Raw genomic sequence first — 24429 nt, 5'->3', positions numbered from 1 at the left:
TGCTGAGCTGTAGTCTACAAACAACATTCTCACATAAGTGTTCTTTTTTCCAGGTGGGAGAGAGCAGTGTGTATTGTAGATGCAATGGCATCATCAGTGGCGCGGTTGTTGCGGTAAGCAAACTGCAATGGGTCTAGTGATGGAGGCAGCACAGAGCAGATGTAATCTCTGATTAGTATCTCAAAGCATTTGCTGATGATGGGGGTCAGAGCAACAGGACACCAGTCATTTAAGCAAGTGATTTTGGATTGCTTTTGAACAGGCACAATGGTGGACATTTTAAAGCATGTGGGGACTACAGACAAAGAGAGGGAAAGGTTGAAAATGTCCGTAAAAACACCAGCCAGTTGGTTCGCGCACGCTCTGATGACGCGGCCCGGAATGCCGTCTGGACCCACGGCTTTGCGGATATTCACCCGTCGGAAGGATCGGGTTACATCCGCTACAGAGATGGAGAGTGAACTAACCTCTGTAGCTTCGGCCGTGTGAGCTCTCTCCGCAAGGACGGTGTTATTTCCCTCGAAACGAGCATAAAAAGGGAAATAGTAGATTAGTTTCACTGAATGGCTGGATGTCTGAGTGGTGTCCAGAGAACAGCATAGGATTTATAGACAATTTGAAGAGTTTTTGGGGGTAGACCTGACCTGCTAAAGAGAGACGGACTCCATCCATCCAGGTAAGGTGCCGCTCTCCTCTCTAGTAATTTGGCTCATAGTCTTAATAATGATAGTATTTGACTAACTGGGGCCCAAGTCAGGAAGCAGACAAACTGGTTAACCTGAATGTATGCTAGCTGCCTTAAGATGTCACACAGGTCACATAAACTACAACACATAGAGACTGTATCACCTTGATATCACATAGAGACTGTGTCTGTTTCCCAAACTACCCAAACACAAAAATCTCACTAAATTATTTAGAAAAAATTTGATTAAGGTCAAACTTGAGAAAAACAAAAAACTTAAGATAAACATTATATAAAGGTAGGGCTACTAAACAATAGATCTCTTTCTACCAAAACACTAATTGTAAATGAAATTATTACAGATCATAGTTTGGATGTGCTCTGTTTGATGGAAACCTGGCTTAAACCAGATGAATATATTAGTTTAAATTGTTATAAACATGAGCCTCGTCTGAAGGGTCGAGGAGGAGGTGTTGCTACAATTTACAGTGACGTTTTTGGTGTTACTCAGAGGACAGGATATAAGTTTAAGTCTTTTGAAATAATAATGCTTAATGTGACACCGTCAGATATAAATCTCAGTATATAGATCGCCTGGGCTGTACTCAGATTTCCTTGGTGAATTTGCTAATTTTCAATCAGATCTAGTAGTTAATGTAGATAGAGCTTTAATTGTTGGTGAATTCAACATTCACATAGATAAAGAAAATGACACATTGGGATTAGCATTTATCGATATTCTCAACTCTCTTGGAGTCAGGCAAAATGAGACAGGACCAACTCATCACCATAATCATGCTAGATTTAATTCTGTCATATGGACTTGATGTTGATACTATAGAAATTCTACTACAGAGCGATGACATCTCCGATCATTACCTCGTCTCTTGTTTGCTGCAATCAGCTAATGTCACTCAATCTACACCATGCTATCGTTCAGGTAGAACTATTCTTTCAACCACTAAAGATAGCTTCACTAATAATCTTCCAGAATTGTCACATATACTCAGTAAGCCAAAAAATATTTTATGTAATGACAGAAAATATAAATACAGTCTTCTCCAGCACTCTTGATAGTGTCGCCCCCCTTCGATTAAAGAAAACAGCCCTGCAACATGGTACAATGATCACACTCATGCTCTCAAGAGAGTTGCTCGGAAAATGGTGCGCTAGTGGAAAAATACAAAATTAGAGGTGTTTCGCGGTGCATGGAAGGATAGTGTCTGTAGCTACAGACAGGCACTAAAAGCTGCCAGGTCAGCATATTTGACCAAACTCATTGAAAATAACCACAATAATCCTAGGTGTTTATTCAGTACTGTGGCTAAACTGGTTAGGAATAAAGCATCGACTGAACCAGATATTCCGTCGCAGCACAATAGTAATGACTTCATGAATTTCTTTACTGATAAAATTGAAATAATCAGAAATAAAATTGGAACTACACTACCGTTAAAAAGTTTGGGGTCACTTTCCTGAAATGTTTCTCATGATCTTAAAAACCTTTTGATCTGAAGGCATATGCTTAAATGTTTAAAATGAGTTTTGTAGACAAAAATATAATTGTGCCAACATATTAATTTATTTAATTACAAAACTAAAAATGTATTTAAAAAATTAAGTTTTTGAAATGGATGACTTGGACTGAATAATTAAGAAAAGCAGCCACTAAGTGCCCAGCATATAGATGGGAACTCCTTCAATACTGTTTAAAAAGTATCCCAGGGTGATACCTCAAGAAGTTGGTTGAGAAAATGCCAAGAGTACTTTTCTGCAAAGTCTAGGCAAGTGTGGCCATTTTGAAGATGCTAAAATATAACATAGTTTTGATTTATTTTGGATTTTTTTAGTTACAACATAATTCCCATATTTCCATTTCTATTATTCCATAGCTGTGATGACTTTACTATTATTCTAAAATGTGAAATAAATTAAAATTAAAGAATAAGTAAGTGACCCTAAACTTTTGAACAGTAGTGTATGCAATCAACTGTCACAGCACCTCAGAAAGCAGTGTCTCATAATTTTCCTCACGAGCAACTTCAATCCTTCGCTGTTATAGGTCATGAAAAGCTGACAAAACATATCTAAAAATCAAAAGCCACAACATGTATGTTAGATCCAATACCAACTAAGCTCTTAAAAGAGGTATTCCCTGTAATCTCAGAACCTCTTCTTTTTTTTTTCTCCCAATTTGCAATGCCCAGTTCCCAATGTGCTCTAAATCCTCATGGTGACTTGGTGTCTCACCTCAATCCAGGTGGCAATGTTTTTTCATTGTATGAAAACATGTTGTGATTATGGATTATGAATTTATTTAGCATTTTATAGCTTAATTGCAGTGGAGAGAAATGGCTCGACTGCTTTCTATGCTCACACAGTTGCTTTTGTGCAATTCTGTGCTGTATCATGAGGTTTTTACAGTTCTTCATAAATGTCATTATCTCAAATATTATATGAAAACATGTTATGATTATGCATTTTAACTTGGTATGCTTTATTTTATATTTTAGTGACGTACGTGAAAAGACTGTTGAGCGCGTTACCGCGTAGATATAACATGTGTGGAGGCTTCATGCCATCCACTGCGGCATCCACACACAACTCACCACGCTCCCCACCGAGAGCGAACCACATTATAGGGATCATGAGGAGGTTACCCCGTGTGACTCTACCCTCCCTAGCAACCGGGCCAATTTGGTTGCTTAGGAGACCTGGCTGGAGTCACTCAGCATGCCCTGGGATTCAAATTCCAGGGGTGGTAGCCAGTGTCTTTACCACTGAGCTACCCAGGACCACAGAACCTCTTCTTAATATTATTAACTCCTCGCTATCCTTAGGCGAATCCGGAAGTCTAATTCACCATGGGTTCCCTCTGGATTTTCCTGTGGGTTTTTATAATGGGGTTTTTGAACTTGTTTAAAATAAGGTCTGTGGTACACATTACTTGATGGTACTTGGACATTTTGTTCTACAACATAAATTACACACTTTCATACAACAAACATGAATTTTGAAGCCGCCGTGTGTTTAAAAAAAAATGCTATTCAATACGGTTTCAAAATTCACGTTCCATTGGAAAATCCTGAGGGAACCCATGGTGAATTCTCTTCCGGGTTTGTGGACTACATCCTGAACAGCTCTATAGCTGCAGGCATTGCTCCAAAAAGGGGCGTGAGCTCCAAATTGCCATTAAAGATAAAGGGAGCCACCAACATAACCGTTTCCCTAACCTTAACCCTTTTGGAGTTGGCACAACCCCCTTTTAGAGTAACCCCACCCCTTTTGGGGTAACCCCACCCTCTTTTGGTGATTCAGCCCCCATTTGCAGGTCTCTGGCCTGCCCCTAAACCTGTTTGGATTATACAGCACCAATAGTTCCTTTTTTTAACTATAAGCTATCGGAAGACATAATCACCAAAAGTTTCTGATTGTTGTTTTTATTTTATTTTATTTTTTTATTCCTCTGTGGCCCAAAATGGTATAGCTGCAGGCCGGAGATCTCCAAATGGGGGCAGAATCTCCAAAAGAGGGTGGAGTTATTTTATAAGGGGGCGGAGTTACTCCAAAAGAGGGTTGCGGCAACTACAAAAGTGGGTATTCCACTCATAGTTAAGGTAAAGCATCTCCCTAGTCCCATTAAGAGGGGAGGAGGCACTTACCCAAGGAGGCTACCGGCGGAGCCTTACCTGATTGCTGTTAAGCAATTTCCCGTCGAGCACTTTCTAGAATAATGCTGGAAAGTGCTCTTCCCTCTCCAGGAGGGGGAGCACTACGGAGACCACATCCTACCGGAGGGAGGTTAACATGTGGAGAATACCTCACATGGACTTACCAATGGGGAAGTTCACATATGGAATGATACCACCGGAGGACCCTATCTACAGAGAGGGTATGCAGCAACAGTGGCCGAGGCAGAGAAAGCTCTGGTGAGGGGAAACACAGGGTTCACCTAAGGGGAAACCGAACAGTGGAAACTCATCATACGGGATTACCAAGGGGGAATCTCCATGCATGGAGCACTGAACCGAACTCCAGGCATTTGCAGGTAACAGAGAGTGCCTGCAGGTCCCCCACCCTCTTGATGGAAGTGAGTGCCACCAGGAGGGCTGTCTTCAGGGACAGAGTGCTGAGCTCAGCCTGCTCCAGGGGCTCAAAGGGGGCTCTCTGTAGGGCAGGTAGGACCACAGAGAGAACCCAAGAGGGAATCAGGTGTGGTCTAGGAGGATTCAACCTCCTTGTGCCCTTGAGGAACCTATTGATCAGGTTGTGCTGTCGTGAGGGTCTCCCATCCAGTGTATCGTGATAAGCTGCTATGGCAGCCACGTACACTTTCAGGGTAGAGGAAGACAGCCATCTCCCCAGCCCTTTCTGAAGGAAAGACAGCACAGACCCGACGGTGCATCACTGTGGGTCTTCCCCACGGGAAGAACAACAGTTCGCAAAGAGACGCCACTTCAAGGCATACAGCCACCTCATAGAGGTATTTACCACCGCTGGTGGAAGGCCCGCTAGGTCTTTTGTGTCCTGTCCAGGAGCCAGACGTGGAGATTCCAGAGGTCTGACCATGGGTGCTGAAGCATGCCCTGCCCCTGAGAAGGTCCTTCCTCAGGGGAATGCGCCAGGGAGGTGCTACTGCCAGGAGCATCAGATCCGGGAACCAAGTCCAGTTGGGCCAGTACGGCACAACGAACAGGACTTGCTGCTCGTCCTCCCTGACTTTGCACAGAGTCTGTGCAATGAGGCTCACTGGAGGAGACGCATACTTGCGCAGCCTCCGAGGCCAGCTGTGTGCCAAGGCATCCACCCCGAGGGGGGCCTCGGACAGGGAGTACCAAAGGGGCAGTTAGAGGACTCTTGGGATGCAAACAGATCTACCTGCGCCTCCCCGAATCTCTCCAAAACCAGCTGGACTACACTCCCTGTTGAGCGTTACCTGCTGTGAGAGCGTCCGCTGCATGGTTGAGGACGCCCGGAAGGTGAGTGGCTCGCAGAGACTTCAACGTATGCTGACTTGCTACGCAAGTGTACACTGCCTTGGCGGTTTATGTATGCTACGGTCGCTGTGTTGTTGGTCTGGACCAACACATGCTTGCCCTGAATCAACTGCCGAAGCCTCCAAAGGGCCAGCAACACTGCCAGCAACTCTAAGCAGTTGTGCCAAAGGAGTCAGGCTCTGGACTGCCTGCCCGTTGCACACGGCGCCCCAGCCCAAGTTAGAGGCATCTGTCGTGACCATGACGTGCCTTGAGACCTGCTCTAGGGGAACACCTGCCCGTAGAAACACCAGATCCGACCAAGGGCTGAAAGTCTGACGGCACTGCGGCGAGATGGTCACATGCCGGGTGTCGTGGCACCATGCCCACCTCGGGACACGAGTCTGTAGCCAGTGCTGAAGCGGTCTCATATGCATCAACCCGAGGGGGAGAACCGCCGCCGAGGATGCCATGTGTCCCAGAAGCCTCTGAAATTATTTCACTAGCACCGCTACCTTCTACCTGAAGGTCTTCAGCACTGACTGAGCACGTTCGGTCATAAGACGTGCCTTGAGAGTGACCGAGTCCAACTCCATACCGAGAAAAGAGATGCTCTGCCCAGGGGAGAGCTTGCTCTTCTCCCAGTTGACCTGCAGCCCGAGTCGGTCAAGGTGCTGAAGCACGAGGTCCCTGTGTGCACACAATAGGTCTCACGAGTGAGCTATGATTATCCAGTCGACGAGATAATTGAGAATGCGTATGCCTTTCTCCCTCAGCGGGGCCAGGGCAGCCTCTGTGACCTTGGTAAAGATGCGAGAGGACAGGGACAAACCGAAGGGGAGTACCTTGTACTGGTATGCTCGTCCCTTGAAGGCAAACTGAACAAAGGGTTTGTGTCGAGGAAGGATCGATACATGAAAGTATGCGTCCTTCAGGTCGATGGCCGCGAACCAATCCTGACGTCGTACTGACGCCAGGATGCGCTTCTGCGTTAACATCCTGTAAGGCTTTGTTCAAGGCATGCAGACCCAAGATTGGATGCAACCCTCCCCCTCTCATGAGCACGATAAAATAAGGGCTGTAAAAGCCCTCGCGCAACTCAGCTATGAGGATGGGCTCCATTACTCCCTTCGCCAGAAGGAGGCACCCTCGCCCTGCACTGTAGTGGAGAGGATTCCACTGAATCTGGGCGGGCGTCTGGTGAACTGGATTGCATAGCTGAGGTGAATCATCTTAATGAGCCACCGTGAGGGGCTGGAGAGCGCTAACCAGGCCTCCAGCCCCCGTGACAGCGGCACCAAGGGGATGACTGGACTTACCGTGCCTGGGCAGGGAGGTTCGTGGCAAGGCAGAGCAGGCGCCCCACCTAGAAGACAGCCCAGGGGGGACGTGCTGCTCTGCAAGCCTGCAATGGTGACTGGTGACTGGGGCGGGCAGCGACCCCAGAGACCAGCATACTTACCTGTTCGCTGGCTGTCTCTCAACGGAGAATGAGGGACCGGGAGGTAATCGCGTTCGCCTGATTGACCGGAAAGACTTCCAGTGCCTGGTCGTCGTAAGTGTGCTGGCCCAGGAAAGGAGGGGACTGCCCTTTTAATTACCATGTGGGTGCCGAGGCCCAGGGGGCACTCGGGGATAGAATACTCACCACGTGCTGACCCAGGGCGATGGTGGGGCTGGAGAGATCACCCGAGCCAGACCGGTCTGAGGCAGTTTCCTCATCCCTGGGATGCCCATGTCAGGGCCGCCTCAAAGCCCATCTGGGGTTCTTGGGGGCCGGCTGACGGGCAGGTGGAACCGACTTCCCACGGGAGGATCTCTTTCTCTGAGGCCGCCGTTCGGGAGCCGGGGCCGGCACCACAGTGGAACGGCTCTGGCAAGAAGCAGATGGGACGTGGGACTTTGGAGGCCTGGAGGCGGACGAGTTGCACCACGGCAAGATGTTCTTAATCACCTTGGTCTGCTTTCTCACTGTCGAGAATCCCCTTGGGAGATGGGCGCATCGAGAAAGCGGATTTCCTCGGCATCACGCATCTCCGCAAGGTTGAGCCACAGGTGCCACTCTTGGACCACAAGTGTGGACATCGTCTGGCCCAGGGTGTGCGCCGTGACTTTCGTCGCCTGTAAGGTGAGGTAGGTCGCAGTACACAGTTCCTGCATCAGCCCTGAGTCGGTTCTACCCTCGTGCAGATCTTTCAGGACTCAGCCGCCGAAGCGCCCATGGGAAACACAACACTCAACCGTGTGAGGGTGTCCGCTGATATGCGCCGTAAAATCCAGCAGCGTAAGCAAAAGGTGAGAGGACGAGCTCCGAAGAAAAAATCTGAATGAGTGGTGCACGCCATCTCATTTTATACCCGTATGTCCGGGGCAGAGAGTGGCTTGCAAATTCCACTCGCCAATTCTCATTGACCTTTTCTATTTTAAGCAAAGGTGATTGGGGCTCTCAAGATCGAACCCCTAGTGTCACTACATCGACACAACTTCGAGTGAGTGACAGACAGAGAACAAACTCCAGCCAATAGGCAGAATAAACACAAAGAGCATGTAGATTCATCCATAAAACTGTCCTGAAGGTGTGTTACTCTACAAAATAAACTCCAGCTGATAGGCGGACAAAGCACAAAGAGCGTGTAGATTCATCCATAAAACTGTCCTGAAGGAGTGTTACTCACAAAATAAACTCCAGCCGCTTGGCGGAAACCAGCACAAAACAAAGCGCGCAGTTTCCCAAACAGTCAAGTGAATGTTCAGTGAGCGGCTGCAACATGAGTACAACAAGATGACTTACTCACTTAATTGACTTTATGAAGGATATTGCTTGCTGTGGGCATATGAATGTTTTACAGCTATCCGTAGCATCTATTCTCAATTTGGCTGGGAATACCAGTGCAAAAGCGACCTTCCATTGATGTAAAAGTTTCTTGCATTCCTTGAATTGATCACGTTTCTCTCATCGAATTCGCAAAGTCTGGGAACAAGAAAATGCTGTGGGTCTTCCAAGACAGCCTTCCTTTACTCCTCGCCTCACGTAACACAAGATCTTTATCGGATGATCTCAGAAGTTTGGCCAGAATTGATCGGGGCCTGTCTCCCTCTGCGGGTCAATGAGCAGGAACCCTGTGAACTCGCTTGATTTCCAGCTTATGGCCTGCTATGTTGAGCAGATTCGGAAGGAGCCCATCTAGGAATTTCACTATATCCTGTCCCTCTTTGCCTTCAGGAATTCCGACGAAATGGACGTTATTCCGCCGGCTACGGTCCTCCATGTCCTCCAATTTCTCCCAGACACGCTCCAAATCCACCTTGGACGCTAGCAGATTAGCAGATAATTCCCTCTTTGATGACTCCAGGTAAACGATCCGTTTCTCGACATCCCATACTCTTGTAACCACATCAGTGAACTTCGCCTCCATGGCAGTGATCGATTGACGTATCACAGCAAGATCCTCCAAGTCAGCAACGACCTTCGTCAGCATTGCCGACATGTTCAGTATCTCTCGCCACATTTCCCGCACTTCCCCGACTAAATCGACTCCCAGGCTCACGGCCTGCTTGGGGGCATTAGCTTGAGCAAGTAAGTGTCTTTTAATGTCTCCAGAGCCCGAGGATTTTGAATTATTTGACATATTGTCCTCCTAGAACAGTTATGGATCAGAGTGTATCGAATCTCACTGGTTTATGTCATTAAAAGTGTTAAAACTAGCAAAGTGCGCAGAGCTCGCCATTCACACGTCCGATCCTCGCATGGTGTCATGTGACCAAATTCCAATTGAAAGTGAGCATCCTTATGCCCTACTCACTCTGAAGGGCAGAGCCCTTGAAGTGGGTACTCTGAAGGGAGCATGGCACTACTGTATGAATGTACCCTTCGCCTTGTGGTAAGGCCCTTTGTGAAAAGATTAATTTTCTTTTGTTTGAAATGACCTTTGAGAGGGGTCCCCTTCCCGCAGTGCCCTTGTAAAATACTGCTTGGAATTCGCCCAATTATTTGTAAAAATATTGAATATAGCAAATGCCAGGTAGGCCCGTGCATTAATCTGTCCATAGTAAAAGTGAGAGTTAGAGAGTTAGTGAGGTGTCCTCTCAAAATTGTGCCCTTGTGCAAGACATTTTACCTCACATTACACAATTCAATTCAAGATCTTTCCAAAGAAGCTTTAAAAGAAAACAAACCCCAGTGTGCAGGACAAAGACTTTTCCAGAGGAATGTTCCAGTAATTCCTGTACATTACCATGTTCTCACGCTTATTGATGAAACACATTTCATTTGTGCAAAGCTGCATGTGTTTGCTCATTCTCAGTCTGCAGCTTCAGTGGCAGCTGTTTAATGTGTTTGTTCTGCTGTTTTCCTCGACAGACGTCTTTACACATGACAGGCATGTTCAAGCAGCAGAAGATCAGACTGGTGCAGGAGGGCTTCAGTCCACATGCTGTTCAGCAGCCGCTCTACTTCCTGAACACATCACAGAAGAACTACATCCCCCTCACCACACCACTATATGAGGACATCATCTCAGGCAAGATCAGACTTTAGATGCATTGTGGGAAATGCAGTGACTCAAGTTTGAATGCATCCACGTCACGGGATGACATGTCCACTTTCTGCAGGAAACTGTTACTGGAAAACAGCTTTTATTTGAGTACATTACATACAAATTTTAATCTTGATCTGAAAACAAATCAGCAGACAAATTAACTCTGCTGGTGAAATGTTTATGTGTGTTTGCGGTGTTTGACAGGTACAATAAACTGTAACAACTTAAAGGGATCGTTCACCCAATCATGTAATTATTTTCATAGTATGGGGAAAAAAAGATGCAATGAATGTGAATGGTGACTGAGACTATCATTCTGCTTAACATCTCTTTGTGTGTTCCTCTGAAGAAAGTAAGTCACCACATTAGGTGAGTAAATGATGAGAGAATTTTCATTTTTGGGTGAACTAGTCCTTTAAACTAGGGTTGCTGTTGTTGGGGGACCACTGGGAACATTGTAAGGACTTTCATGGTTTAGCCATAAGTTTTTTAACTCCAGTACAAAAAGTAATTTATTGCATGATGAATTGCTTGTAACAACATCAAATGCAAAATAACTTTCATTCCTCTTTTTGTTATTAACTGTTGCTGTATGAAAAAACAAAAAGGCTTTTATATTTAATAGAATGTAACAGCAACATTTCATACTTACGTTATCTGCTCTTAATAATCTTTGTGTAAGTAAACTAATGAAAAAGACTTCTAACTGCATCATGTTAACCTTAAACATATGTAACATCCTCGAGAATGAATGCAGTATCTGTGAGTATTTACAGTTCAGACACATGGCTGGAGGATACTTTTATAAATCTACTACAGGAGGATTTTGACTCACCTGGTGGCTCACAGGAGGTGTGAATGGAGGAATTCTGTGTTCAACCTTTTATTTCAAAGGGTTTCAGAGATGCTTTTAGAATTAGAGTGACAAACAGAAATCTTGGGAAAGGCACAATGTGACATACAGTTCATTTATGCATTAGTATATACAGTAAGTACATGTATGCTCTTGCATTCATACAATATACTAGACATTTTCTGTGCTGTGGAACATTATAGGATATATTTTTAAAATATATTTATAGATCTAATCATTTTCAACATTCTTTATACGTGTTTCATGTACTGTAGTGCTCGACACTAGATATCTTCATGCTTTGATATTATGTTTGATTACAATGTGTGATTGTTATTCTTTTAATGTTGACATCTCACAATTACAAGAATACAAGTTCATCAAACTTCATTTTTTATTTTAATAAAGATTAAACTATTCATGCTTTCCATGTTTCCACTCATTTTTAGAAACTTTGGATTTGATTAATAGTTGGATTACATTTGCATTTGATTATCTGACATAACAGCTAAGTCAAGTGACATCACATTTACCAATAACAAACTTGTAAAGGCCCTTATAACCACTAGAGGACAGTAATAACCAATGTGTAAACATACATATACATATGTTATATAAGTCAATTTAAATGTACTGTATATATTGCACTTTGTTGAAACAAAGCCTGCAGTACACAAAGAGACAATAGATAAATCCTATAGGGAAACACAGCTTACATATTCAGCAGTGTCTCCACTAAAACTTTTATGTTTTTAATTAGTTTTTTTCATCTATAACAGGAGGCTGAGGTTTTATTTTCAATGCTTTGAGGTTCTTTTACGCTTAATTTGAAGATTAGATTGAAGACTTTTACACTGAATAATAACATAATATTAATTATACCGAATAATACTAATATTTTTTCCACATGTCATTCTGTCTGTGCTCATAGGCAACGTGTCACCTTGCCAGCACAGTAGATGTGTGTAAGAGTGACCTGGAGATCCTCCTTCACACACACACACCTTCTCTCCCCTCCCCTCCTCTTCACTTCTCTTCTCTATCCTATAGCTTTACTGTCTGTGAAGGACAAGGGGCTTGTTATAGCGGTTCATGACTTGTCAGTTACTTCAAAGTTCACAGGGTTACATTTACAGAGGGTTTATCATGTCATCTAAAGGGGATTTGAGATGTTTAGTTGGATCTGTTTGTTTGCTGGGACTTTTAATATGGAATATCTCCTGGATTGATGGAAAAGCTTCTTTTCATTTGGATGGAGCTCTGAGGCGAGATAAAGTGGAGTCTTTGAGAAGGTGAGTCTAATATACAACATACATGAACACCGATGCTGCTTTTATTAATACACGCTATGTAGGTTGATCTGACTGGGATATTTTGTATGATATATTGAAAATATGTAATATATTTCTTAATCTATGGGCACTCGTGCTCCTGTGTGTTACATTTGGGCAAGGCAGGACAGGCTGAAGACAGGAACAGACGAGACGATGATGAAGTTAGAACCCAAGTGCAGTTTATTATTCAGTGCCAACAAAACAAGATACAAAACAAGAGACTAGACTTGACTATGACTTGGCGCGACATTACTATAAGAAAACAAAGAACAGGAATCAAGGACAACGTTACCAGATTACACAATCACAATACTCGACAAAGACAAAGGCAAACATGAGGGCTATAAATACTCTGACATGGGTAACAAGACCACCAATGAAAATACAAGACTGATAACAAGATAACAAGATGTAAGGGGGTTTAGAGGAAAGGAGGAGGCGAGAACCGGCTTGACAACTTAAATAATAATTTATTAAACAAAAACCCAACCAAAAACACACAACTAAAAACACAGCACAGCTGTCTGTAATTCTCTCTCTCTCGAACTGTCGTCCCCGGCCGCCTTTATCCCTCACGCGCCCCATCAGGCTGATTGGGGACCGGGTGTGTCTCATTCCAACCCGGCCCCGCCCTCCTCGGCTCTACACTCCTCCCGGCGTTGCCTCAGGCCGGGGAGCCCCCGGCATGACGTACATCCCCCCCACCCTTCCTCTCCGGGTGGGGGGCGTGCCTTATGCCCCGACTGCCGGCGGGTCCTCCCCGCCTTCCTCGACCTGGGAGGAGAAAAAACAACAACACAAAATGGCGAGGGAAAGGCCAACACGGAGCGGCAGAGAGAGAGAGAGGAGAGAGAGAAAAAAAAACCTCACCGGTTCTCTGATGCGCCGTCGCGTGGTCCTCGATCACTACTCCACCCTCTCAGGCGGACTGCAGCTTCTCCTCCCCGGGCGGACCGGAGTCAGACCTCCGACCCCCAGCGGACAGAACGCCCCTCCGCGTTCCCGGCGTCCCGTGGGGACTCTCCTCCGCCCCTGGCAGCGGCCCTACCACTCCAGGCGGTCGGGGAGTCACTTCCCTCCTCCCCCCGCGGACGGCGGTCTTCTCTCGACCCCTCCGCGTTCCCGGGGGACGGCAGGGCACTTCTCCGCCCCCGGCAGCGGCTCCCTCGCTCCAGGCGGTCGGGGAGTCCCGTCCCCACTCGCCTCGCGGACGGCGGCCGTTCCCCGCGTCCGGGTAGTCGGGCTACTCCGTCCCCCTTCGGACGGCAGCGGCGCTCCCCTGGGTGGACGGCAGTGTCGAGGATTCTGCGACGGGAATCCCTCCTCCTTCCCGGGTTTCGGCACCAGTGTAAGGGGGTTTAGAGGAAAGGAGGAGGCGAGAACCGGCTTGACAACTTAAATAATAATTTATTAAACAAAAACCCAACCAAAAACACACAACTAAAAACACAGCACAGCTGTTTGTAATTCTCTCTCTCTCGAACTGTCGTCCCCGGCCGCCTTTATCCCTCGCGCGCCCCATCAGGCTGATTGGGGACCGGTTGTGTCTCATTCCAACCCGTCCCCGCCCTCCTCGGCTCTACACAAGACAATGAAACATGAACCAATAATAAGACAAGGCTAATAAAACAAAGGAACCAATAAGAACAACACACACGAAACATGGCGGGAACAGGAAATATGGCAACTAAACTTTCAAAATAAAAGACATGAAATCAAAACATGAACAACAACAAATTTAAACATGACATACCCCCCCCTCCCCCCCACAAGGGGCGGCTCCCGGCACCCAAACATAAACAATAGAGTTCAATAGGGAGCTGGGGGGGGGGGGGCCCTTGAGGCATGGCCTGGTGAGACAGGGCATGGAGCATGGCCTGGCGAGACAGGGCATGGAGCAGGAGACCAGGGTGGAGCCGGTGCTAGGTTTGGTGGTGGCTCCAGGAAGGGAGCGGGGTCTGGCGGTTTGGGGGGTGACCACAGGGCAGGGACAGGAGGCCTGAGAGGCGGCCACAGAACAGGAACAGGAGGCCTGGGAGGTGGCCACGGGGCAGAGGGAACAGAGTTCTGGGCTGCGGCTGCTGGACAGGGTTCAGGAGGGAGTGGCTCAGAGGGCGGAGCCATGGAAGACTCGGGGAGCGAAGCCGTGGAGGGCTCGGGCACTGACCATGACAGGGGAACAGTCTTAGTGGCCGTGAGCACAGGCAGTGACAGGGGAATGGCCTCCGTGGCCGTGAGCACAGGCAGTGACAGGGGAACGGCCTCCCTGGCCGTGAGCACAGGCAGTGACAGGGGAACGACCTCCGTGGCCATGAGCACTGGCAGCGCCTGGGGAATGACCTCCGTGGTCGTAAGCACGGGCAGTGCCTGGGGAATGGCCTCCGTGGTCGTAAGCATGGGCAGTGTCTGTGGAGAAGGAGTCCTTCTCTTCCACTTCCGGATGGCTGTGAGCACAGCTGTGGGAGAATCAGAAGGTGGAGTCGTGGGAGGTTCGAGGGGCAGAGCCATGGGAGGCACGATGAAGGAAGTCTCCAGGACCACCGAGGCTGGGGAGAAAGTGCTCTCCGTTGAAGGGAGCTTGGAGACCACTGGAGCCATATAGGCCCCCCAAAAAATTCCTCTAGGCCTGGAGCTGGCTCTGGGATGGATGAGGCTTGCGCGCTGGCTTGTGGACCATGGCAGGCTTGGGCGCTGGCTCGTGGACCGTGGCGGCCATGACGGGGAACTCTGGCTTGGGCAAGGCAGGACAGGCTGAAGACAGGAACAGCCGAGGACAAGACGATGACGTTAGAACCCAAGTGCAGTTTATTATACAGTGCCAACAAAACAAAAGATACAAAACAAGAGACTAGACTTGACTTAACTATGACTTGGCGCGACGCGACTATAAGAAAACAAAGAACAAGAATCAAGGACAACGTTACCAGATTACACAATCACAAAACTCGACAAAGACAAAGGCAAACATGAGGGCTATAAATACTCTGACATGGGTAACAAGTTAACAAGACCACCAATGAAAATACAAGACTGATAACAGATAACAAGACAATGCAACGTACCAATAACAAGACAAGACTAATAAACAAAGGAACCAATAAGAACAAAACACATGAAACATGGCGGGAACAGGAAATATGGCAACTAAACTTTCAAAATAAAAGACATGAAATCAAAACATGAACAACAACAAATTTAAACATGACACTGTGGACATAACAAAATAAAATCTTAAAAAACACCCTTCACAATTTGTCTGCTAACAATGTCCAACAGTGTATGTGCATGCAACACAGGAGATTTCTGTAATTTTTTTCTAAGTCATGAACATTTTCACCAATTTCAAATTATTTGTTGTGTTTAATAGCTTTCTGTGTTGGAAATTACATTTTAAATTTTTTTGGAATAAACTAGCAGACGACTTTGTCATACTAAGCTTAATTTCATGTCTCATATATCACAAACGATCTTTACACACTAACTTTATTAGGGGACAAACTGTTGGTTGTGGTGGAATGATGCCACAACTGAGGGACACTTAACATTTACATAAATCATTCTCTCACAATAAATATTGAAAAAGTTAATGTTTAGTTCTAGCTTTGTTTAGATAATCATAGTTGTAAAAATGTAATAATTAATATTTTTATGATGGACTTTTATTAAGACAAAGTCTGGTTCTGGGACAAGGCTTAAACTAAAATCTACACTCACTGAGCACTTCATTTGGAACACCTGTACACCTACTTATTCATGTCATTATCTAATCAGCCAATCGTGTGGCAGCAGTGCAGTGCATAAAATCATTCAGATACGGGTCAGGAGCTTCAGTTAATGTTCACATCAACCATCAGAATGGGGAAATGTGATCTCAGTGATTTGGACCATGGCATGATTGTTGGTGCCAGATGGGCTGGTTTGAGTATTTCTGTAACCACTGATCTCCTGGGATTTCCACACACAACAGTCTCTAGAATTTACACCGAATGGTGCCAAAAACAAAAAAACATCCAGTGAGCGCCAGTTCTGTGGATGGAAATGCCTTGTTAATGAGAGAGGTCAACAGACAATGGCCAGACTGGTCTGAACTGACAAAGTCTCTGGTAACTCAGATAACCGCTCTGTACAATTGTAGTGAGCAGACTAGCATCTCAGAATACACAACACGTCGAACCTTGAGGCAGATGGGCTACTACAGCAGAAGACCACGTCGGGCACTTTATTAAGACCATAGTGCTCCTAATAAAGTGCTCAGTGAGTGCATGTATAAAAAGCATTAGAAAAAAATACTCAAAATAAAATGAAGGCATGGCAAAAAGTTTCTAACTCAGTTTTAATGTGAGCTTAATATAACAAAAAGAAAAGTTGAAATGTGTTTATTTTAATAAAAATCAACCCCTGGAACATAAAAATGCCTGTATCTCAAACTATTCCATATGTTACTAAAATTAATACAGGTCATTTTATTTTTATATATTTTATTTTATTAGGCCTAATGTATGTGGATCTCGACTGCAATCATACTGTTGTCCCGGTTGGAAGACTCTGCCTGGGGGGAACCAGTGGATCGTGCGTAAGTGACAATTACTATCTATTGGCCAACTGACTGTGCATTTGCATTTCACTTGTTTATGTTGATTTATTTTGAAACTGAAAGTCTTGTTTAATACCTCAGCCAATGAAATCATGTATGCTTTTTGAAAACATCACAAATACACAATTGGACTGTTTATCATTTCCTCAGACAATAGGAACAGGATAAAAGCATCTGCCAAATGCACAACTGTAAAATGTACATGTAAGCTTACATTGTAGATATATCTTGGTCAGTTATATTGTGTAGTTTTGCTAATGAAAATAGTTCCAAATGAAGTCAAAGCCGAATAAATCACTGCATGCTGCCGAACAAAGCACAGACTGACGGCCTGTTGAAATGGCGTGAGCACACACAAGAACATTCTTTTTTAGTTTTTTTTAACCATAAATTAATCTTCTCAACATTGCAGGGACGTTTTTGTGTGACAACCTAACACCTACACAGAATGTTCAGTAATAATTATTTTTAGGTTTTGTTTTTAATAACCCTAAACTACCCTTCCCAGAACATTGTAGGGAGGTAACTGTGTGACAGCCTAATAAGAACAATACAGGGCTCCATGTCCATGAAACTATGGTAAAAAGAAAATTCAACCTCAAGAGATCCTAAGTCCACAAGTCCAAATTTATTCTACCTTATCTAAATAAAATGTATTAAAAATTTGAAGTAGATTTGGGCATATTTAGAGGTCGCTCAAGGACCCACATTGTTTCCACATTGTAATCATCTATTCCGTAAACAAATAGTACAGCACAGCTTACCTACTTAATTGATTTAGGATGGTGTTTTGAAACATAAACTGTAAGTGTGTTGTTCTTGTCATAATTAATAAAGTGAAAAACGTTCCTGCAAAAAATATCTAGCTTTAATGCTGTTTGCAAAACTGATACAATGGCAAAAAGAAGAATTAGTGCTAAAGAATGGCGGAAAGGGAACATTTCAGATGAACTGTCAGGTTCACATCTTCCAGCTAACAGGGCTGTTTTTCGTCTGATGATATTCTTCCACACCGAGAAAAAGGAAACTTTCTGTATTAGAGTATTGTGAGCAGCATAAGTTAAAAGAGCATAAAGTCCAAAGGTTGAGTGATCTCTGTGAGACTAATATTGCAAAGGGTTATAAATACAGTGTGAGACTGATGGTGTGATGCTGAAGGTGGTGGGAATGGATGGCAGTTATGAGTTCAGAAGTCTGATGGAGCCCCCCACTGAACAGTGAGTCAGTTTGGGACTACATGAAGAGACAGAAGCAATTGTGGCAGCCTAAATAGATAATAGAACTGTGACGAATTCTCCAAGAAGCTTGGAACATCCCATCAGCCAACAACCAATAAAAAAATGTGTCCAGGTGTGCCTAGGAGAATTGGTGCTGTTTTGAACGTAAAGGTGGTCACACCAAATATTGATTTAGCTTTTTTTATGTTTACTGGACTTTGATAAATGAAAACTATTTATGACATTATTTTTTAAGAAATAGTCACTATGCAACATTTTACACAAGTGCCTAAACTTTTACAAATTACTGTACACACTGAAAACTGGACTTCCAATTCCTCAATGCTGACCCGATGTTTACAAACACACCAGCGGAGCCCTTTGTCTGGGCTGCCCGGCTGTGGAAACGCAGAAGGAAAAGGGGAAATAGAGCCGGCGTTCTCATCAGAGTAAGACGTCGCGCAAATCGACCCCCGCTATCCAGTATTCTACTGGCAAATGTTCAGTCTCTGGACAACAAGCTCTGTGAGCTGAGAGAGCGGATCTCTTTCCAACAAGAGATGAGGGACTGCTGCATTATCTGCCTTACAGAAACTTGGATGTCTGCTGAGATTCAAGATTCAGCCATCGAACCCGCAGAGTTCTCCATGCACCGAGCGGACAGAGCGAAAGACCTCTCAGGTAAAAGCAGAGGTGGTGGTGTATGTTTTATGGTCAACAAATCCTGGTGTGATCAGAGGAACGTTCATTCTATCAAGTCTTTCTGCTCTCCTGATCTGGAATTTCTCACGCTTCTGTGTCGACCATTCTGGCTACCGAGGGAATTCACAGAGGTCATTATCACAGCTGTGTACATCCCGCCACAAGCCGACACAGACCGGGCACTCAAGGAACTGTATGGGAGTATAAGTGAGCAGGAAACCGTGCACCCTGAGGCCGCGTTCACGTTGTGTGTACAGTTGTGCTCAAAAGTTTGCATACCCTGGCAGAAATTATGAAATTTTGGCATTGATTTTGAAAATATAAATGATCATGCAAAAAAACTTTTATTTAAGGATAATGATCATATGAAGCCATTTATTATCACATAGTTGTTTGGCTCCTTTTTAAATCATAATGATAACAGAAATCACCCAAATGGCCCTGATCAAAAGTTTACATACCCTTGAATGTTTGGCCATGTTACAGACACACACACAGGTTTAAATGGCAATTAAAGGTTAATTTCCCACTCCTGTGGCTTTTTAAATTGCAATTAGTGTCTGTGTATAAATAGTCAATGATTTTGTTAGCTCTCACGTGGATGCACTGAGCAGGCTAGATACTGAGCCATGGGGAGCAGAAAAGAACTGTCAAAAGACCTGCGTAACAATGTAATGGAACTTTATGAAGATGGAAAAGGATATAAAAAGATATCCAAAGCCTTGAAAATGCCAGTCAGTACTGTTCAATCACTTATTAAGAAGTGGAAAATTCGGGGATCTCTTGATACCAAGCCAAGATCAGGCAGACCAAGAAAGATTTCATCCACAACTGCCAGAAGAATTGTTTGGGATACAAAGAAAAACCCACAGGTAACCTCAGGAGAAATACAGGCTGCTCTGGAAAAAGATGGTGTGGTTGTTTCAAGGAGCACAATACGACGATACTTGAACAAAAATGAGCTGCATGGTCGAGTTGCCAGAAAGAAGCCTTTACTGTGCCAATGCCACAAAAAAGCCCAGTTACAATATGCCCGACAACACCTTGCCACGCCTCACAGCTTCTGGCACACTGTAATTTAGAGTGACAAGACCAAAATAGAGCTTTATGGTCACAACCATAAGCGCTATGTTTGGAGAGGGGTCAACAAGGCCTATAGCGAAAAGAATACCATCCCCACTGTGAAGCATGGTGGTGGCTCACTGATGTTTTGGGGGTGTGTGAGCTCTAAAGGCATTGGGAATCTTGTGAAAATTGATGGCAAGATGAATGCAGGATGTTATCAGAAAATACTGGCAGACAGTTTGTATTCTTCTGCACGAAATCTGCGCATGGGACACTTTTGGACTTTCCAGCATGACAATGACCCTAAGCACAAGGCCAAGTTGACCCTCCAGTGGTTACAGCAGAAAAAGGTGAAGGTTCTGGAGTGGCCATCACAGTCTGCTGACCTTAATATCATCAAGCCACTCTGGGGAGATCTCAAATGTGCGGTTCATGCAAGACGACCAAAGACTTTGCATGACCTGGAGGTATTTTGTCAAGACGAATGGGCAGCTATACCACCTGCAAGAATTTGAGGCCTCACAGAGAACTATTACAAGAGACTGCATGCTGTCATTGATGCTAAAGGGGGCAATACACGGTATTAAGAACTAAGGGTATGCAGACTTTTGAACAGGGGTAATTTCATTTTTTTCTTTGTTGCCATGTTTTGTTTTATGATTGTGCCATTCTGTTATAACCTACAGTTGAATATGAATCCCATAAGAAATAAAATAAATGTGTTTTGCCTGCTCACTCATGTTTTCTTTAAAAATGGTACATATATTACCAATTCTCCAAGGGTATGCAAACATTTGAGCACAACTGTACAACATACACGGGAGGCTTAGACTGGTGGCGATCGGCTTGGACCTTGGTGCATCATCCCACCTGGATGAGAGCCCGTCTGGTTCTGATCCAAGTGCGACGACACCCCTGGATGAACGCATGTGCGGAGGGTACCGCGACTTTGGGTTCCAGTGTTGAAAACAAAGGTGGTTGGTACCTAAACTAACCTGAAATGGAGAAGGGCCCATGGATGATACTGGCAAAGAGTTGTGTGCGTACTCCACCCACATGAGCTGCTGGCTCCAAGACATGGGGTTGTAAGAGGCCACACACTGTAAAGCTCTCTCTAGATCCTGGTTAGCCCGCTCGGCCTGTCCGTTGCTCTGGGTATGAAAACTAGAAGTAAGACTTACTGTAGCCCCCAGCAGTTTACAAAACTCTTTTCAAAAATTAGAAACAAATTGGGGCCCCCTGTCGGAGACCATGTCAGTTGGGAGGCCATGGATTCGAAAGACATGATCAATGACAGCAACCGCTGTCTCTCTGGCTGAGGGTAATTTGGGTAGAGGGATGAAACGCGCTGCCTTCGAGAATCTGTCCACCACGGTCAAGACGACCGTGAACCCCTGCGAGAGGGGGAGGGCGGTAACAAAATCAAGGGCTATGTGGGACCAGGGTCTCAAAGGAGGAGTCCAGCTGGAGGGGTACAGGAAGACTTATAAACAGCACAGACAGAGCAGGAACCAACAAATAGGCAAACATCACGGGCCATGGATGGCCACCAAAACCTCTGCTTGACTAGAGCTAGGGTATGCCCGACTCCAGGATGGCAGGGTAACTTGGATGAAAGGCCCCAATGAATAATGTCTGAGCGAACTGATTCCGGAACGAACAGCCAACTCGGTGGGGTTTTAGACAGGGGCGTTACCCCTTGTAAGGCCGTGCTGACCTTCGACTTGATCTCCCAAGAAACCGTCACTAGCACCATTTCGGAAGGAACGATGGAATCTGGTTCCATCAAACAATCAAAAATATGAGACAGGGCATCCGATTTGATGTTCTTGGAACCCGGGCGGTAAGAGATAGTAAATTCAAAATGACCGAAAAAAAAAAGAGCCCACCGAGCCTGCCTGGAATTCAGATGTTTAGCAGAATGGATGTATTCAAGGTTTTTATGATCGCTCCAGATGACGAAAGGTACCCCAGACCCCTCTAACCAATGGCGCCATTCCTCCAAGGCTAACTTGATAGCCAACAGCTCACGATTGCCAGTATCATAATTTCGTTCAGTGGGAGAAAGACGATGGGAGTTAAAAGCGCATGGATGCATCTTGTCATCAGAGGGACTTCATTGGGAGAGTACCGCACCTACCCCCACATCTGACGCGTCCACCTCTACCACCAACTGAAGAGAAGGTTCGGGGTTGATGAGAATAGGGGCCGAAACAAAGCGGCCTTTGAGTTTGGTGAAGGCTAATTCGGCTTCATGAGACCACCGAAACTCAGTCTTGGCAGGTAAGACAAGTCAGAAGTGCGGCTAGTTGGCTGTAATAGCGAATAAAACGCCAGTAGAAATTGGCGAAACCCAGGAATCTCTGCAGGGCCTTGCGAGAATCCAGCGTTGGCCAGTCCACCACAGCCTTAACCTTGACTGGATCTACAATGAATCCCAGAAAATTTACCGATCAGGAGTGGAACTCGCACTTCTCAGCCTTGACATACAGCCCATTCTTTAGCAGCCATTGGAACACTCGCCTGACATGCTGAACATGTTCCTGGAGAGAATGGGAAAAAATCAAAATGTCATCCAGGTAAACAAAAATAAACTGATCAACCATATCTCTCAGCACATCATTAACGAGAGCCTGGAAGACTGCATTGGCTAGACCAAAAGGCATCACCAAGTATTGCTGGGCAACGCTGCCATGTGATTAACCCCAGACCTGCAACAACACGAGGGAGACACACAGAAATAAACCGACAGAATTAATCCTTCCATGATAGTGATAGAAGGTTGCTTAAATACTGTGGAGCTAGACCTATCAAAGCTTTGTAAGTAATTAAAGAGGCCCTATTATGCTTTTTGGGATTTTACCTTTCCTTTAATGTGTAACATGGCTCTTTGTGCATGTAAAATGTGTGCAAAGGTAGAGAAGTAGCAAGGGTTCTTGAGAGGGCCAAGGAGAGAAGTCATTGTCTTTGTCCTTCTCACATCCACCTGTGTTCTTGTCTGTTCCCTCCAAACCCACATTGTAGGTCGAGCTCTATCCGGAGGAGAAACAACATTACCTTAACTGGGGGCTGTGCTTGCACTATAGGTGGCTGGCCACTACTGCCCTTTAAAAGCCACTGCTCGCCGGTAAGAAGGGGACTACTGGTGAGAGTGATACCATTGGGTAAATTCCACGGTGTAGCAAGATCCTGAGTTCCAGGGAATGAGGAAGCGGGAGATGGCGATTCCAACACAGGAAAGTCTCTCTTTTATTCAATGCAAACACATTTGCTTCAATGTGCAACGGTACAGCTCACACTCAAATAACTCAATAACGGCAATATAATAATAACGGCAATGAGAAGCTTGTCAGCTGGGCTCTCTCTCTCTACTGCTGCTGTCTCCTCTCCTTAAAAGCCCAGGTCACTCCTCACTGCAACACAAGACAGGTGTTAAGCACAGGTGGAAATCATTCACCACTCATCTCCCCCCGCTTCACTCTCCACAGAATGGCGCTCAGCCACGCCCCCGCCTCCACACACGGTCATTGCACTCTCCTCCTGCCCAGGCTGCATTGTGGCAATATGGTTCATTAGTGCTCAGCACTTGTGGATTCAGGAGCCAAAGGCTACTTCCTAGACCTCAAGTTGGTGCCACCATCCATGAAGAAGAACGCCACCTGAAGGCTCCGTTCTCTGCCAGTACACTCAGCAGCACGCCTCTGCCCCGGGTCACTCGAATGACTGTTCCACCGAGATTCTCTAACTCGGGAAACCATAAGGAGGAGATGGTATTCTATCTGGTCAAGTCCTTCTTTTGCACAAGTGTTGTTATAGTCTTTCCTGTCTTGTCGGTTTTGTTTTGTTTCTTCATGTGCTATTCTCTTCTCCCAGTTCCCTGGATTCCTGTCTAGCTGTGTGCCCTCTTCTTCAGCCCCTTCTCTGGTCTTCCCAGCTCGTTGCTTGCCACTCTCCAACTGTTGCTATCAAGGGACTTCAAAGATCACTCACAGGCCAGTTCATCCAACCTCTCTTCACTTCTCCTCCAACAGACTAAGCACCATCTCTCTGTCCAGTTTCCTTGGACAGACCAACTATGGGCGTGAAATCCGCCAGTCCCACTGCAGCCTGTGCCCAGTCACCATCACCTCGTTAGACACTTCTCCCTACTTGCTTCCTGTCTGGGTTCTCCACTCAAGCCTACATAGTTGTTGCCCCATCACCCAACATCAGTGCCTGACCTCACCGAGGCTCTTGTGTCTCAATGGTAGCAAATCTTTACTGCCATGTTTAAACATCTAGTGGAAAGCTGAACCAGAAGAGTGGAAGCTGTTAGGGTGGACCAAACCCCTATTAATGCCTGTGGTTTTCAACAATCACATATGGGTGTGATTCGGGTGTCCACATACTTTTGGCCATAAAGTATATCCATTTTATTACATATATATATATATATATATATATATATATATATATATATATATAT

At 45.4% G+C, this 24429-nt stretch overlaps 2 protein-coding genes across 2 annotated transcripts in view; both read left to right on the top strand.

Moving 5' to 3' along the window:
- LOC127433193 (long-chain fatty acid transport protein 6-like) overlaps nucleotides 1-10198 on the top strand; it is a 38065-nt gene extending 27867 nt beyond the window's left edge. The window contains exon 5 of the mRNA XM_051684911.1: nucleotides 10022-10198. Coding sequence (XP_051540871.1) covers nucleotides 10022-10198 — 177 coding nt within the window. The remainder of the gene's footprint in view (nucleotides 1-10021) is intronic.
- Nucleotides 10199-23683: 13485 nt separating this feature from the next.
- LOC127433192 (fibrillin-2-like) overlaps nucleotides 23684-24429 on the top strand; it is a 198545-nt gene continuing 197799 nt past the window's right edge. Inside the window, 2 exon segments of the mRNA XM_051684909.1 lie at nucleotides 23684-23734; nucleotides 23838-24210. Coding sequence (XP_051540869.1) covers nucleotides 23684-23734; nucleotides 23838-24210 — 424 coding nt within the window.

This window comes from Myxocyprinus asiaticus, chromosome 43, assembly GCF_019703515.2.
Source record: "Myxocyprinus asiaticus isolate MX2 ecotype Aquarium Trade chromosome 43, UBuf_Myxa_2, whole genome shotgun sequence".
Taxonomy (NCBI): Eukaryota; Metazoa; Chordata; class Actinopteri; order Cypriniformes; family Catostomidae; genus Myxocyprinus; species Myxocyprinus asiaticus.
The sequence above is the reverse complement of the archived record's forward strand: the minus strand, read 5'-3'. Positions and strand labels throughout refer to the sequence as shown.